At 44.5% G+C, this 16167-nt stretch overlaps 1 protein-coding gene across 1 annotated transcript in view; it reads left to right on the plus strand.

Annotated features, from left to right (window-relative positions):
• TP53BP1 (tumor protein p53 binding protein 1) overlaps positions 1-16048 on the plus strand; it is a gene marked incomplete at its 5' end in the record, with an annotated part of 21993 nt that extends 5945 nt beyond the window's left edge. The window contains 16 exons of the mRNA XM_009069320.1: positions 1-820; positions 2233-2352; positions 4231-4276; positions 5506-5598; positions 6734-7235; positions 8235-8387; positions 9105-9394; positions 9704-9880; positions 10134-10555; positions 10686-10877; positions 11337-11540; positions 12107-12319; positions 12917-13011; positions 13825-14024; positions 14835-14980; positions 15708-16048. The exon at positions 1-820 is cut by the window's left edge and continues 417 nt beyond it. Coding sequence (XP_009067568.1) covers positions 1-820; positions 2233-2352; positions 4231-4276; positions 5506-5598; positions 6734-7235; positions 8235-8387; positions 9105-9394; positions 9704-9880; positions 10134-10555; positions 10686-10877; positions 11337-11540; positions 12107-12319; positions 12917-13011; positions 13825-14024; positions 14835-14980; positions 15708-15895 — 3861 coding nt within the window. The remainder of the gene's footprint in view (positions 821-2232; positions 2353-4230; positions 4277-5505; positions 5599-6733; positions 7236-8234; positions 8388-9104; positions 9395-9703; positions 9881-10133; positions 10556-10685; positions 10878-11336; positions 11541-12106; positions 12320-12916; positions 13012-13824; positions 14025-14834; positions 14981-15707) is intronic.
• Positions 16049-16167: the final 119 nt, after the last annotated feature.

The following is a 16167-nucleotide window of genomic DNA, read 5'->3' on the forward strand; positions in this document are numbered from 1 at the left end:
GGAATTACAGGAGATGTGTCATTATCCCCTACAGCTCTTCGGGAGGTCGAGTGTGTTTCTGGAAGTCAGGCTGCTGCAGGTCAGTCTGGTCTGCCTGAGATTTCATCGTATGGTCAGGGTAGAGAAGCACAGTCTGAGGATTTCCCATTTGAAGAGACATCTGAACCTGAGGCAGTTCCTGAGACTCAGTGTGAAGAACAAGAAGAGAGACTGCAAGAAAAGGAGCAGCAAATAAATGAACGTGGGACTCTTGTTAATATAATGCTTTCTCCGAGGTTTGTTCTTGAAAGGGAAGGACAGAGCCATGAAGATATGGAAGTGGAATTTGCTGATGATTCTTGTAAAAATAGCAAAAGTATGTTTGAAGCCCAGGAATTAGAAAAATTTGGACCAGAAGGTGAGGGAAAAGAAGTTTTGAAAGGTTGTACTTTTGACAGTGGAGAGGCAAAGAACATGAATAAACTGTCCTGTAAGGATGCTGCAGAAAACATGCCAGACCTCAGTAAAGTTTTAACTAAGCCTTCTGTAGAGGAGTTACTGGACCAGCACAAAGACTTACTTCCTAAGTTAAAGAGTGACATTCAATTGGAAGTGACCGTGTGTGCCAGAAACCATCCAGGTGGTTCAGAACTGGGACAGGTAATGCTACTAAGCAATCAACCACCACTTCAAGAGGCTGGGGTTGAAACACAGGCGGTCCAGCACAAGAATCAGCTGCCAAACGATATGGAGGGTATTGTTACGACAAGGAATCTGGAGCAAGGAGAGCAGATGCAGCCACAGGAGAAGGCAACTGCTAAATCCCCTAGTCCTTCCAGTGGTAAGTGAATTTAGGTTAGTAGTTCATAGGTGTATATTTTGGATAATGTCAAGGACAGCTGTATAAAATCCTCAGTATTTTCAGGGAGCATTACTGTTTGATGCAGGTTGAGGAGTCTCTCTTAAGAGCAGCATTACAAGTTGCTGTGTTACATGCAGAACATGCCCTTGCTGTTTTCCCCTGTGTCCCACCAGTGCAGGCCAAGAATGATAAAAGAATTGTTCCTAAGGCCCTCGCTGTTTCATGGTGGAAGCACAGAGCAGCTTAAAGAACTCAGAGTATTGTGACCTTGGCAATGTTCAGGGATTGTTGTACCTTCTCCCCTACTCAAGAAGCAGCAACAGCAGTGTGCCAGAAAGGAAGAGGGCATGTGATAGTGAGTTCTTTCCCTCTTGTGGGTCTTCTTGCTTTTTTTTTTGTTTTCATTCTCAGGGGAGATTTTTGTTTGTGGGGGTGTACAGAGCAACTTTGAGCTAGAAACTTAGGCAACAAATTTATCTTGAGATGATTTTAAACTAGAATAGCTTTTCACTTGCATGCAGGCTGTGACTTAGCAGGTATTAGCATGTTTCTTTGAAAACCTTTTAACACAAGACATGTAGGATGCTATGCCTGAGTTTTGCTTCATTTTAAAACAGTTCTGTAGTCCTTAAATGAGAATGAATGAAGAACGAAGGAACTTGATTTTCGTATCAGAAAATGTATTTCCCCTCTATGAAGTTGGTTAGGGAAAGGGAAAGATTTATTTAACGTTCAGTCGAATGGTAAAGTTTTAGCTACAGTATTCTTAATTTCCTCTAACTGAAAGAAGGAAAAAAGCTTTATTATCTCGAAAATAATGCTTTGAGGAGATCTAGTCAAAATACTGGTCAGGAAATTCAAAGGTATTCTGATTCTGTTGGATTTTGTGATCTCAGATTAACTTTTCTGTGTACAAGTCCAGGGTGGTTGGTATGCTGGTACTATATGTATTTTAAGACAATTTGGCTTAGCCAAGAGAACAGCATTGGTCTTAGAACTTAAGAACAGTATGGGTTTTATTAAATAAAACAATATGTTTGGCAGCACATTGCTCTGCCAATTCGTTTCTGTCCTAACCTTCATTTCTGTTTGTAGCCTCATCTCCCTTTTCTTTGGAAAATCCTGAGCATTTCTGAAGCAAAGCCGCAGTCTGTAAAAGTCCTGCTCATATCAGGATGTTCCCATGTCAGAGAACAGCTGCATCATGTTGACTACAGCCCATATTTTCACTGAGAGAGATTTTCCAGACCAAATGTCAAGAAGATCAGTAGGGCAGGTGTCCTGAAACCAGTAACTGTTCAGGGGGGTTTTGTACAGCAGCAATGTTAGGATTTTCCCTGTTTCTGCAGTAGTCCCCTGGAATTACTAATCCTGGTGCTCTGTGTCTTCAGGAGCTCTGTTTCATTTTACGTTGCCGAAGGAGGGTGATGTCATTCAGCCTTTGACCAGCATAACACCACCTCTTACTGGCCAGCTTAAAATGGGACCCAGGAGACACAGCACACCGATTGGTGAGTTTGGCCCCTGTGGCTCTGTTCTGAAGTGAAAGCCTGTTCAGAAGCTTTTGATTCTTGGTGCAGGATCTGTTAGGATAACTCAAACCTACCTGGGCAAAAGACATTGTTGCATTGCAGTTCTATGGGAGGGCTTATCCCTTCCCCCCAGTTTCCTTGTCGTGTTCTCAGGTGGAGGTGTTTGCTCCCTGAGCAGAGGGTGATATGGAACATGTCTTCCTCGCACTCACTGCGTTCCTGCATGCAACTCCATGAAAGCATGGAAAAGGACCTTTCAGTAGTGAATGAGCTTAGACTAAAACAAGATTGCTCCCAGTATTCATCATCTTTTAGCAGGACTTTCTCTGCTAGGTTCACAAAGAGACACCCTGCAAGTGCTGGATGGAAGGAAGTGTGTTCTGCTTGGGCAGTAGTAGAGGATTCTGTCATAAGCTAAGGATGATACCTGTGCTACAAATTTTCATGCTTCAGATCTCTAGAAAGGAATTTCCACTACTGCACCATTACTAATAATGCATGCAGTGAAGTGGCTTCAAAACAGAACTAGGACCTGAGCCCCAGCAGTGTGAATGACAGGAGCTACTTCTTGTTTCTCTTGTTTTTGTTTTCCTGTTTTCAGTGGATGATAGTTGCCCAGACAGTACTATAGCAACCAGTGATGTTACAGCAGAGAGCACAATGGGGACCAACAATGTCACTGTGGAAAGTGCAGTGGTATCAGCAGATGTGTCAGAAGTGTGTGAGAAAGGAGAGTCTGGTGTGGTTCCTGAATTGGATGCAAAACTTTCTCTGCGGATGAACCTGGTTACCCCTGTGAACGGTGGGAGTGAGGAGTCCCTGCCATTCAGCTTGGAAAGTAAGAGGATGAAACCTGAAATGTACAGGCCCTACTGAGTCTCAGCCCTAGCTCAAAACTTCTCTCTGGCATTCCCCGAGACAGTCTCTGAGTCTGTGTAATTTTTCTCATTTTTCTTTTTGGGCAGTGTCACTTAAATTTGTTTCTCTGTTTCTGCAATGCTCTAAGCAAGGATGGAGTGAGAGGAGAGGCCTCTGTTGTGAGGAAAGGTATTTCCAGCAGGCTAAAAATTGTGATGTATAGTGGCAATGTCACAGAACAGGGAGTTTGATTGTATTGGGAGGGAAAAGGTTTTATATATATATTTATTTTTTAATTTTTTTTTTAAAAAGAAGTATAATCTCAGAGTGGTTTGCATTGGAAGGGACCTTAAAGCTCCTTTCGTTCCACCCCCTGCCACGGGCAGGGACACCTTCCACTAGCCCAGGTTGCTCCAAGCCCCATCCAGCCTGGCCTGGAACACTCCCAGGGATGGAGAAGCTGCTCTGGGCAACATGTGCCAGTGTCTCACCATCCTCACAGCCAGGAATTTCTTCCTAACATCTAATCTAAATCTTGCCTTTTAGTTTAAAACCATTCCCCCTTGTCCTGTCACTATGTGCCCATGTAAAATGCCTCTCTCCATCTTTTTCTTAAGCCTCCTTTTAATTACTGAAAGGCTGCAATGAGACCTCCCTGCAGCCTTCTCTTCTCCCTGCTGAATAACCCCAGATCCCTCATCCTGTCTCTGTAGCAGAGGTGCTCCAGCCCTCTGATATTTTTGTGACCTCCTCTGGACCTGTCCATAATCTGGACAAAAAAAGATTATACAGCATTTTAATTAGAACAGTGGCATTCAGTCCAGTAGTCTAAAACTTGTAGAAACTCAGGTCTGTTCTGAGAAGCTGGATGGGGAGACCTGGGCATCCTTTGTCTAACACTACTCAACCTCTCCTCGCTGAGTGTCGGGAGCCGGGAAGGGTCACACAGAGTTTTTTTGGATGACACTAACATCATCCTTCCCTTCCTTCTTGTTTCAGGGCCTGCAGCCAGTGATAGGAAAGATGGATCCTCTGCTGCTGCCGGGTCTGCTGCCAGGTAACTGGGCTTCTTGCTGTGCAGAGTTGATACAAAGGTCTAAGCAGATCCTATTTCCACACATTACCAGCAGCAGGGAAAAAAAGAAACGAGAAGCAGATGCAGAAGCAAGGAATGCTTTTAGCAGTAGCCGTGACATTAACTCTTCAGCTCTTGCAGCAGGTTTTAATTACATAGGCAAGGTGGAAGCCCTACCTGCTCATTCATTACAGGCTTTGTGCTTCCTACTAATGTCAGCATTTTGCCTCCTACTGATTGGAGTCAAAGCCAGAAATTTATGTCTTGTGCAGTCCAGAAAGCAGTCTGCCTTTTCCACCTCTTAAATGTCAAATACATGGTTTTCTGCTTTCTTTCCTTGTGTAACTTTCTGCAAAGGATCTGTGAGAAGTTCTGAAAGAGAATTATCTTTTTGATATGAAGCTGATAGAAGCATAATCGAGTCATGGAAATATGGGAATCACAGTTTAACACATTGACCAAAACATCAGTTACTCCCTCAGTCTTTGGGTTTGTTAGTATCTATCTTATCTCACAGTTAATGCCTAGCATTGCTTGATTTTAGCTTTCAGGATGTATCGTTTCTAAGTACTAGTAGGAACGTGAGTCAGAAGACAGTGACCTGTAGTCATCTGAGTGAAGCACAGTGGTTTGCAACAGTGAGAAAACTTTGGAATAAACTCAGTATCTCTTGTCACAGGATTGCATGCTGGATAGTAATCATGTCTCAGTGCTGAGGATGAGTGGTAGTCATTTCTTACTGGTTAAGGATGGGGGGCCTTTATAAGTATAGTTTGAACTTGATCTCTCAGGGTCTGCTTTATGCCTGTCATTCACAGTATTTTTATGATGTCATAAAATTCCTGAGAAGTAGTAAGCCATAAATGGTCTGACTATGTCCCCTGGTGGGTACCAGAGGTAGTAGATGCTGAAACTCCTGATGGTGCTGCAGTTTTCCACACTATGCTCTCTGGAATTGTTACATTGCCCTGGCCTGTTAGGGTGTATGCAGCAATGACAGAAATGCTTGTAAACATGCAACTTGTTTCTTGGCCTTTGAGACAGACCATCACACTCATACTGTGGCTGTTGGTCAACCAGCTCAGTACCACTTGTTGCTTTTCCAAGGGGCTAGAGAATTCTTGTGTTGCAGTATAAGGGATTTTGTCACTCCCTAATGCTTTTTTATTTGCTTGTTTGTTTTGAATCTGCACTGCTAGCTCCCAGAAAGCATCATCTGTGTTTAGTCGTGTCTGTGAAGTTCGTCGAGAGGATGAGGCCAGAGGCCATAGTCTTTCCACTTCTCCATTTAGGTAACTGCTCACAATCTTTGCCTGCCAGTCCTGGTTGGATTTATATGCACATGTGCATTTTCTGCATCAAAGAAATTGCACTAAGTCATTGTCTTTGGGTGACTTAGAAGGTTGGGGACAATGGGGTAAGTATACTAAATACTGTATGTTTGTGTCTCAGATGGTAATCAGACTTACCTTTTGACTGGGCAGCGATGTGACTCCAGATGACTGTTGCCCTTCCTTAAAATCTGGGGTTTGAGAGAATTGAGTTCGTACTTAGGGGTATTTAAATACCTTTCGATTTCCTCTTGCAAGGTCTTCTGAGCCATTTCGTATGTTACTGTTTCTGCTATTGTCTCCCTTCCAAGTCCGTCGGTTTTTTTCTGTCACTGGTTGCTTTGAGAAGGACTCTACAGCTGCACGTGTTAGGGTGACAAGGGTGCTGCCTGGAGGACTAGGAGTAGACATCTGCTTCTTCAGTGCTTTCCATTCTCTCTTCTGATGGGGCAGTGAGGTCTTGGTCTATGGTGAAAGAGTAAGCTATGTTTCAAGAGCATTAAACAGTTACGCTAAAAACTAATGAATAGGGAGTTCCAGTCCTTGGTGAGGTACAGACAGTAGGGAAGACAGTCACTCCTCAAAGTCCTCAGGTACACAAGGGAAGCCAAATACATTCTTCTAGTAGGGCTCGGTACCTAGTCGCATACAGCACCTGGTAGCACTTTGGGCAGAGCAGACAAATGCTAATGAGAACATTAGACAGCATTTGTGTTTATACTGTTGGGTCTTCTTGCTAGATGTGATTACCGGTTTTGAGCCAATTAAGTGCTGGAGCAGCCTGTAGTAACTTCAGGAGGGCATGCTTCTGGAAGTAAGTTGCATAGTTGGTGCCTGGTGTGTGGAGTGTAGGTTGCTGTATTAGTATTTGAAAAAGCACCCAGTCCTGCTTGGTGTCAACCATGTTTTTTGCTACCGTGTGTGTCACTTGAGAAGTGTTGAAAGGTTTTTTTTGAGATTCACTGAGTTCTGTGCCATTGCAAGAAGCAGTTGAATGACTGCCAGGGCATTTTTTAATACTGCTTTCACTTGAGTGGCAGCATATTGGTTGTCTTGTTTTCTTAATAATTTCGATCTGTGTGTAACTGGTTTGCAGGGGGAATCTGCTCAGTTTTCCTGGTGCACAAGAAGATGCTGAATTACATACAAATCCCAGTGACTGGCAGTATCAGCAACACAAGGCAGATGACAGTGGTGGGCAGATCCTAACTCCTCAGAGGGTGCAGCAGGACTGCCATCAACAGTCTTCTGGTGCAGAGGATGCAGAGTCTATGGAGACTGATACTGTAAGCACTCAGGCAGAAGACGGGAGAAGAATGCAGAGGAAACCAAGTAAGGCTGTTGGAATTGATCAAAGTCAAGACAGGTGGGCAAACACCAAGAACAGAGGGATCCAGACTACAGCAGACTGCCTTTTTACCCTGACAACTGTTACAACAGCAACACAAACATCAGAAGAAATCTGTAAGCAGGTGGAAATGGGAACCAGTATGTCTGGGCAAAGACCTGGGCAACAGGATGTGAATGTCCAAACTGAAGAGAGTGGGGAGAAGCTTGTGAGTGCCTCTGGAGACGACACAGACTCTGTGAACAGTCAGGTAGGATGAAGGCTGCCTGTATTTAGTTTTAATGCTTTAGAATAGTAAAGTATCCCTTCAGCCAGTAAGTTCCCTAGCAGTTGGTTCTCCGTTGAGAAAAAGTCAAAGGACCACTTTAAAATGTCAGTGTCTCAAGTTTTCTTGAATCAACTGTACTCAACTGCTAAGGTAGGAATACTCACTAGGCAGCATAAGTTTGGAAAGTAAATGTCTGCATAGTTATTTTCTGGAAAAGTGTGACAGGTTTTGATTGGTTTGTTGATTGTTTTAGTTTGGGGTTGGGTTTTTTGAGTCCAGATATAGTTAACACTGTAAAACATTTTTCACTTTTTGTCAGCTGGAGATGAGAGTTGGAGGAAATTTTTGAATGAAGGGTTTGATGCCTTCTCTTTTGCCCCAACCAACTTCTGACAGCTTGTTCTGTCACTCCATCCAATGTCAATGGGTAAACACGGGCGGGGAGCACTCCAGAGAAACATTCTAGCAAGATTAGTAACTTTGAATTAGTATTTCAGAAAGTATTGCAGCCTCAAGAAAAAACACTGCTTTGGTGTGGCAGTTTCTGTATTTTATTGTGAACATAAAGACTAGAAACATGTTTTTTTTTTCTACACTTGTTTTAAGAATAGGTTGTCCTGTGGGAGGCAGTAGATTAGCAGGGCCATAAAAATGCAGTGCAACATTAATGTGGTAGGTCTGAGAGTCCACTGAATGAAAGAGTATCAGAAGCCATTGCTAAACAAATTTGCTGTTTCCTCCTTGGACTACTATGATTTCTCTTCCTCTGCGCATCAGGACGTCAGCAAAATGTGCTCAGTTCTGCCTTGTTTAGGGTCTCTTGTGCTGTTGAGTCTAAATCGTAACAAGATGCTGAAAGGTTCTGTACCCCGGTACTTTAACATGGTGTGAAGAAACAGCACTGCAGAGATAGCTCTACCCAGAAATCGTTTGCTTTTTGTCGTGGTCTGTTTTGTTTTTACTGTATCCTCTTTATTACAGGGAGAGGAGGAGTTTAACCTCCTAGACCCAGCCAAAGGCCGAGCCCAGCGTCGCCATGTGCGAACCATTCGAGAGGTGCGCACAGTCATCACACGTGTCATAACAGATGTTTACTACATCAATGGTGCAGAGGTGGAACGAAAGGTAGTTGAGGTACGTTACTGTTCTTGGGTCTAAATGGAATGATACGCTGACTGAAAAATAGAATTAATTAAAATGAGAGCCTGCTATGGGCGCCTCACTTGACTCCCTACATCCCCCACACGTTGCCTTACTGGCTCCACCCTGGGTTTCCCAAGCAGAGTCTCAGATGACCAGATCCTTAAAAGTATTTAGTCATGGTACAATAACTAAATAACAAAGTCACAGAATCACAGCTCCAGCTGGGTGCCTCCGAGGAGAGATCCTGAACAAAGCAAGCCCTGGGCTTTTCTACCCTTCCAGACTAAGGGCAGGACAGTGTGGGGGTAGTCAGCTCCAGCTCTGTCTCTGTGTCTGGTCTCGGGACTGTTCCACAGCCCCTCGTGACCTTTGTTATGGAAGGGGTCAGCAGTCCTCTTGCCTGGGATTCCTCCACTCACAGCTCAATCTGCAGCTCCACTGCAGCTGCACACCGAGCTGCCTGCATGGAATGGATTCCTCAATGCTGTTGGCTGAGTTCTTAATGTGACTTCTTGATACTGAGTGGCTACAAGCCTGTAGTGAGAGAGACACACTGTCTACCATGGATCAGTCCAGACTCAGGTCTGCATGGCTGTCATCAGCTTCATGAGTGTGGTATCAGCTTGTCTGTGCCTTGGACTGGTGGTTGTAGAGCTGCCACCTGTCACTTGCGTCACCTTTGACAAACCTGTTTTTGTTTATCTTAAGGAAACAGAGGAGCCTGTAGTGGAATGCCAGGAATGTGAGACTGAGGCATCCTCTAGAACTGCAGTGGGCTCATCGCTGACCTCGGGGGACCTTGGTGATGTCAGCTCCTTCTCATCGAAGGCCTCAAGTCTCCACCGTACATCCAGTGGAGCAAGCAGTGGTCACTCTGCCATGCACAGCAGCAGCAGCAGCTCAGGGCGAGGACCTGTAGCTGTCAAAGGGAAAGTGTGTGCCACAGAAACTGGAGAGTTTGCTTTACCCCCTGGCAGAGGTGTCTTGGGAAAACTGAGGTATGTGCAGAGTCTTGGGAAGAGAAGAACAGATATTTTGCAGAAGTGAACATCTGGCTTGTGTGTGTGAAGCAGGGTAGGCCTAAATCAAATGTTTTTTGAGAAAGATCTGGCTTGATGAACAGAAACTTTCACATCTGTTTTTCCTAAAGGAGTAGTTTCCCTGTGAGGCATTGCTTTGCCTAAGTTCTTGCCAGTTTAGCAGTGATGAGGTAAACTTCTGGATGAGTTGTGACATGACAGAGGAAATGGGAGGATTATAATGAGCTGGCTTCTCTTCTCAGAACAGTTAACTCATAAATTCTCTAGCCCTAGGAAAGGAGCTGTGCAGCCTGTGTCTTCACTCAAAGTTAGCCAGACAGGAGCACTGCCTTGTGAGGAAGAGGAGGACTCTATGCCTGGCACTCGTCAGGGTGGCAGAGCACCTGTGACACCTCGAGGACGAGGAAGAAGAGGCCGTCCACCGTCTCGAACAACAGGAACAAGGTACCCTGGAGAAAGGAGACTGTAACTTACTGCCAGGAAGGAGAATGGGGGGGCTCCTGTCTTAATGTCACAGCGGAAAAGGAGTACTGAATATTTTGGGAGCTAGTTTTTAATGATGCTGTGTAGCAGCTGCAAGCATCTTGCTCCAGTATTCTGTACTTAGTAACTGTTATTTCAGATCCTTCTGGGAATACTTTTATATCTTTTTTTGATTTCTTTTTTATTCCATCTGAGACTTTTCTCTTTTCTTCAGAGATCTAGCTGGACTGCCAGGTGTGGAGGATCTCTCAACTACAGCATCACCTGAGGAGAAATCCTTTACCCGTTCAGTTCTTCTGCCAGATGGAGGGGAGAAATCTGATGCTTCTGGGTTCTGTGCCTTACATCGAAGTGACTCTCCAGAAATCCCCTTGCAAGTGGTGACTGGTTCTTCAGATTGTGCAGACACATCCTCTGGGAGCAGCTTTGTGGGCCTCAGGGTTGTAGCAAAGTGGTCTTCAAATGGGTACTTCTATTCTGGGATGATTACTCAAGATGTTGGGGCTGGAAAGTACAAGGTGCTCTTTGATGATGGATATGAATGTGACGTGCTAGGAAAAGATATTTTACTTTGTGATCCTATTCCCCTGGAGACAGAGGTGACTGCACTCTCCGAGGATGAGTACTTCAGTGCAGGTAAGAGCAATGCTTGAGTTTCATCCTTGGTTTTCTGAGTTATTGAATGTAATGGGAAATGGGTGCTTGCCTCTGAGGATGAGAAGCCTGGGTATGGCTGGTTAACAGGTGTTATTTGCTGTCTTGTCAGGTGTGGTGAAGGGGCACCGGAAAGAGTCTGGAGAGCTGTACTACTGCATTGAAAAGGAAGGCCAGAGGAAGTGGTACAAGAGAATATCTGTTATCCTGTCTCAGGAACAAGGAAATAAGCTCCGGGAGCAGTTTGGGCTGGGTCCTTATGAACCTGTAACCCCCTTGACCAAAGCAGCTGACATCAGTCTTGGTAAGGGGAGGTGCTGTTGAGCTGCTGCCTATGCTGTTCTGTGTCTTGTGCCTTTGAGATATTTCTAGCTCCTGATCTGAATTACCAATGTTTAAATCTTCTTGGATATTCAATTATGCTTTTGGTATTTTACAGCAGGATCTTTGAGATCCTTTTATTGTTTGGCATCAGAGACTTAGTGGTATTGACTAGCTTGTAGGACAGCAATGCTTCCTGTACTCATGTACATAGGTGGATGGCTGCTTTGATACAAACTCTTCTGCAGAACTGGGAGGAAGAGATACAGGGAGGGTACAGGGCTTGAGAAGAAAAGTACACTAGTGAGATAACATTTTTCCGTGCTTTCCTCTGCCAGAGCATGGTGGCATGTACCTTCTAGGTACTATTGAGTTTGGCCTCCTCGTGCAGGTAAGTAGGCAGGGTGAAAGCGTGTGACTAATAAAGCTTGCTGTATTGCAGATAACCTGGTGGAGGGGAAGCGGAAGCGACGTGGTAACCTTGATTCTCCCAGCACTTCCAGCAGCAGCACAACTCCCACTCGCAAAGGGCAGGAGAGCCCACGTGCCCCACCAGGCACTCTGTCTGGGAAAAGGAAACTTGTTCCATCTGCAGATGAGCAATCCTCAGCTAAACGTGGCCGCAAGTCAGCGACAATAAAGCCTGGTGAGAACCTTATCTTCTGCTATTAAACTTTCATTCATCTGGTTTTTTCTTCCCTGGTTTTTCTGTAATTGATATTTCCACTTCCCATAAGCAAAAAGACATGAGATTGCTTGTTTGCCCTGCAGGATTTGAGACTAGTTCTCTCTGGATGCATTCAGCAGCCAGAGACATTTTTAGCATAGTCTGAGTACTTACCTGACATCTTTTCAGTTCTGCCTTTTAGAGATGTTCTGACTTTAATGTGATTTGTCTCCCTCCTTTCTGATTTCTTTAACCAGTCCTGAAATGCCTAGCTGTTAAGGGACCTTTCACAGCAGCATGCATTGTTTTAGGATGTTGATAAGACTGGCAAACCTTGTCCCATTAGTCATTCAGGTTTTGATTTGAAGATTCTTTGCAACCAGAAGGGTAAAATATCCTACCTATCCTAGTGTAATCTTAGCCCAATCCTGTCTCTCTCTGTCTTTTCCAGTCAAGTAGCTGAGCTGAACGTATCCCACACCATACCCAGGGTCTTTGTGCAGAACCTGACACTGGAGACTCACGGTGCTTCTGTTTCTCTGCAGTGGCTGTGAGAGCAGGAGAGTTTGTAAGCACCTGCGAAGGTGTAGATGCTGTAGATCCCCCAATCCTGGAGGACCATCATGGACCCTTGCCCCACAATAAGACCCTCTTTTTGGGCTATGCCTTTCTTCTCACCATGGCAACACCGAGTGACAAATTGGTCAATCACCAGAAGCCATCAGATGGTCCCACAGGGAGTAGTGAGGAGGAAGAAGGTAAGGCAAATCTTACCCATTGCCTTTTCAAGTGAAGTACTGTGGCTTTAGAAAAAATGCTGGATACTGGCTGATCAGGCATTTGTGTGAGCACTTGTTTACACTTTTGCTTTTTAATCCTTTTCAGAAAGGACCTAAGACTCAGTGTCTGTTTTGGAGAACTTGTGGCCTAAGATGTGGCAAACATCAATGATGATCATAGAGGTGTTCAGCAAGTTAAGAAAGGTGTGGAAATTAGTGAGAGCAGCAGTGTCAGAATAGTATAATATTAGAAGGAAGGTTTTGAGAGACCAGGGATAGTGCTGGGAAACACAGAACTTGAAAGCATGAATGGGTTGCTCCAGTTTGCCTTTGCTAGTTTCATGTTCCATGCAGTGAACTGCGGCATGAAAAAGGTGACAAGGTGCTCACTTGGCCAGTGCTGTGCTTCCCCTTCTGCTGCCTCTATTTTTTTTCCCTTGACTTTTCCAAGGGTTTTCTCTTGATATTCTGGGGATAACATCTGGGGTCCCTTACTGGAATGGAAGAGGGCTCTGTAGACTGAAGTGTATGAACAAAGCAGATAGATTGTAGTGAAAATTGAACTTTCTGCTGCAGAAATTTTAGAGATGACTCCGTACAACAAACATTACATAGCAAAACAACTGCGAGCAGGAGCTGGCTATATCCTGGAAGACTTCAATGAAACCCAGGTAAGAGTTCACTTACTAGTTTAGAACTACAGTCACAGAATGGTTGAGATTGGAAGGAATTTCTGTAGCTTATCTTGTCCAACCTCTCTGCTGAAAGCGGGATCAGAGCAGATTGCTTAGGTCCCTGTCCAGTGTTGTTTTGAGTATCCTGAAGGATGGAAGCACTATAGTCTCTCTGCACAGCTTGGTCCTGTGTTTGATCACCCCCAACTGAAACCACAAAAATTAAAGGGATTTTCCTCTATTTCAATTTGTTAACTGTTGCTTCTTGTCCTTTGAGTGGATAGCACTGAGAAGAGTCTGGCTCCATCCTTTGTACACCCTCCTATCAGTCAAGAATTTGCATTAATCAAACCACCCAAGCGGTCCCTTCTTGAGCTTTAACAAGCTCAGCTCTCTCAGCCTCTTCTTGTATATCAGGTCCTCCAGTGCCCAGACCTCTCAGTGGTCCTTGGCTGGGCCTTCTCCAGCACATCTGGTGTTGTTGGTGTACTGCAGTACTCCAGGTGTGGTCTCACCACAGCTCTGTGCCTTGGAACACTTGGAGGTAGAGCTCTTCACTTACCACATTTACTTGGACAATAAATCATCTCCTTTGTCTGAACTGGAAGAGGGTTATGATACAAAAACTACTAGGCAAAGTTTTTGCCTGTGAACTGCAGAGCTTGGAACAGGTGATTATTAAACAGTTTATGAAATCAGTAGTACCTTTATCTAATTCACCTTTCATGTAATATGGCTGTGAAAGTCAGGGAATTTGTTTTGTTCCTCAAGCACTGTCTCCTGTTTACATGTCTGTTTCTCTCCCTGAAGTGCAGTGCAGCCTATCAGTGTCTTTTAATCGCGGACCAGCACTGTCGAACTCGTAAATACTTGCTGTGCCTTGCCAGAGGGATCCCTTGTGTGTCTCACATCTGGGTCCATGATAGCTGTCATGCTAACCAGCTTCAAAATTACCAGAATTACCTCTTACCGGCTGGTTATAGCCTCCAGGAGCAAAAGCTGCTAGAGTGGTAAGTGCTAAGTAACTGTGATCTGAGTCCACAGACCCTCAGAGACTTGTGCTCGGGAGGCTTCTGAATAACTGCAAGTACCGAAGGTGACCCTAGAACTGCTCCCCATGCTTTCCCTTCTCTATATAGGAACAGCACTTCCATCTCTTTCCTTGGATTTACAGTGACCTCTAATGCCATGGTACATTTGGTTACCATATACACACAAAAGTCTCCTGGGAAATTAGAAGGGTGGCAGCCTTCTCATGAGGAAGATGGAATTTAGGCAAGGCTCTCCACACAGCTGGCTAACTTCTCTATTTGCTCACAAATGGATAAAGGAGAAGCAGTACTACTATAATTTTTTTCCCTTGGTATGTTTAGCTGCTGCATTTTCTATGGAGTCTAATCCAGTAGGTCTGTTCTGAGAGAACAGTTGTCAGGTCAGACTCCTCAGGCAAACAAAAGTTTGTAAATTTCTGTAGGCTTCTGGGCAGGAGACTGTCTGCCTGCTCAGCCCTGTTGAAGTGGAGGCATTTTGGATGTGCACAAAAAAGGTGGTTCAGGATTAAGGAAGATCTTAGCCTTACTTTGGATTTAGGCCGCTGCACACACACCCCACTAGTGTTGTCTAGTTCTGTTTTACTCTCTATAAACAGAGGATAATTGTTCCAAGTGTTTCAGGAGGGGTGGTAAGAGAGCAGGTCATTGTATACAAGATATTCAAAGAACCAATACGGAAGCCAATCAGGTGACTAGAAGAAGTTAGTGGTCCTCAAATAAAGTCTCAGATTACTGTATAATCTTAGCAGTCTGCATTTCTCTTTACAGGCATCCACGAGAAAACCTGTTCCATAACCTGAAGGTTCTCCTGGTGTCAGACCAGCAACAGAACTTCCTGGATCCGTTGTCTGAAATCCTGATGACTGGGGGAGCAGCATCTGTTAAACAGCATTACTCAAATGCTCACAACAAAGGTACTCAATGGCAGGTTTCTTGGGGAATCCTATGCCACTGTGGTCTCTTGTATGGCATACAAGCTTGTTTGTAAGCAGAAAGGAAGGCAAAGGGCAGACACTAGCTCTCTACTTGAATGTAATCTGTATATGGATTACATCTAGGAGACCTGTCTTGCAGAGGAGATGCTGCAGCAGCAATTCAGAACACAAACTGTCAGCTTCCAGCCTATGTTGAAAGGGGAAGATAGGCAAGAGTTGCTCCTGGACCTTCTGTAGGCCTCTCAGATTATGCTTTCTTGTCTTTCTGAACTTGGCTGTCTCTCCCTCTCCATTTGGGATGTAGACCCTAGTACTCATAGCCTGAGGTCAGGATTTAGGGTCCTGCCTGTAATGGTTACTGTTTTTCTCTTCATTTTTATCTGGACTAAAAGGAATCTTTTACTTGTAATGTGCAGGTTTCTGCAGAGTATGTCTTAACTTCTACAGAGATAATTCACTACCTAGGAATGAGAGGACATGTAAGAACAACTCATAGTGGTGAAACACACTAATCTGCCAGGTTGGACAGGGCTTGGAGCAACCTGGTCTAGTGAAAGATGTCCCTGCCCAGGGCAGGGATTGGGACTGGATAATCTTTAGGGCCCCTCCCAACCCAAAGCACGTGGGATTCGATGATTCTATGATCTTTGGCTGCAGAGCATATCTTTTCTACACCTGACAGATGCCTGTCTTTCCTCTTGTGCAGATATTGCTTTGGGTCTTTATGATGTGGTGGTGACTGATTTTTCCTGCCCAGCTGGTGTCTTGAAGTGTGCAGAAGCTTTACGGCTGCCTGTTGTCTCACAGGAATGGGTGATCCAGAGCCTTATTGCTGGGGAGAGAGTAGGCTACAAGCAGCATCCGAAATACAAACATGACTATGACCCTCACTGAAGGAAAACTTTGCCCTGTTGTCCCAGCTGTTGTGCAGACTGTGTTTTAATCAGGTGTTAGATGTTTGTGAATTGGGCAGTATGCATGGATTATTGTATATAGTTTTACCTGCTGGACTTTTGTGATTAAATAAATGTTCAATCTCTTGTGGTAGCTGCTGGGACTCTTTATTTATCTAAACTTACTCCAGGGTGTTTTCCATTGGCAGCCTCTATTTACAGAAGTGAACACAACAAAGTTCAAGTCAGCAGCAGCAGTTCTGTTTGTTGAAA

Source organism: Acanthisitta chloris, unplaced genomic scaffold (assembly GCF_000695815.1).
Source record: "Acanthisitta chloris isolate BGI_N310 unplaced genomic scaffold, ASM69581v1 scaffold28512, whole genome shotgun sequence".
Classification (NCBI taxonomy): domain Eukaryota; kingdom Metazoa; phylum Chordata; class Aves; order Passeriformes; family Acanthisittidae; genus Acanthisitta; species Acanthisitta chloris.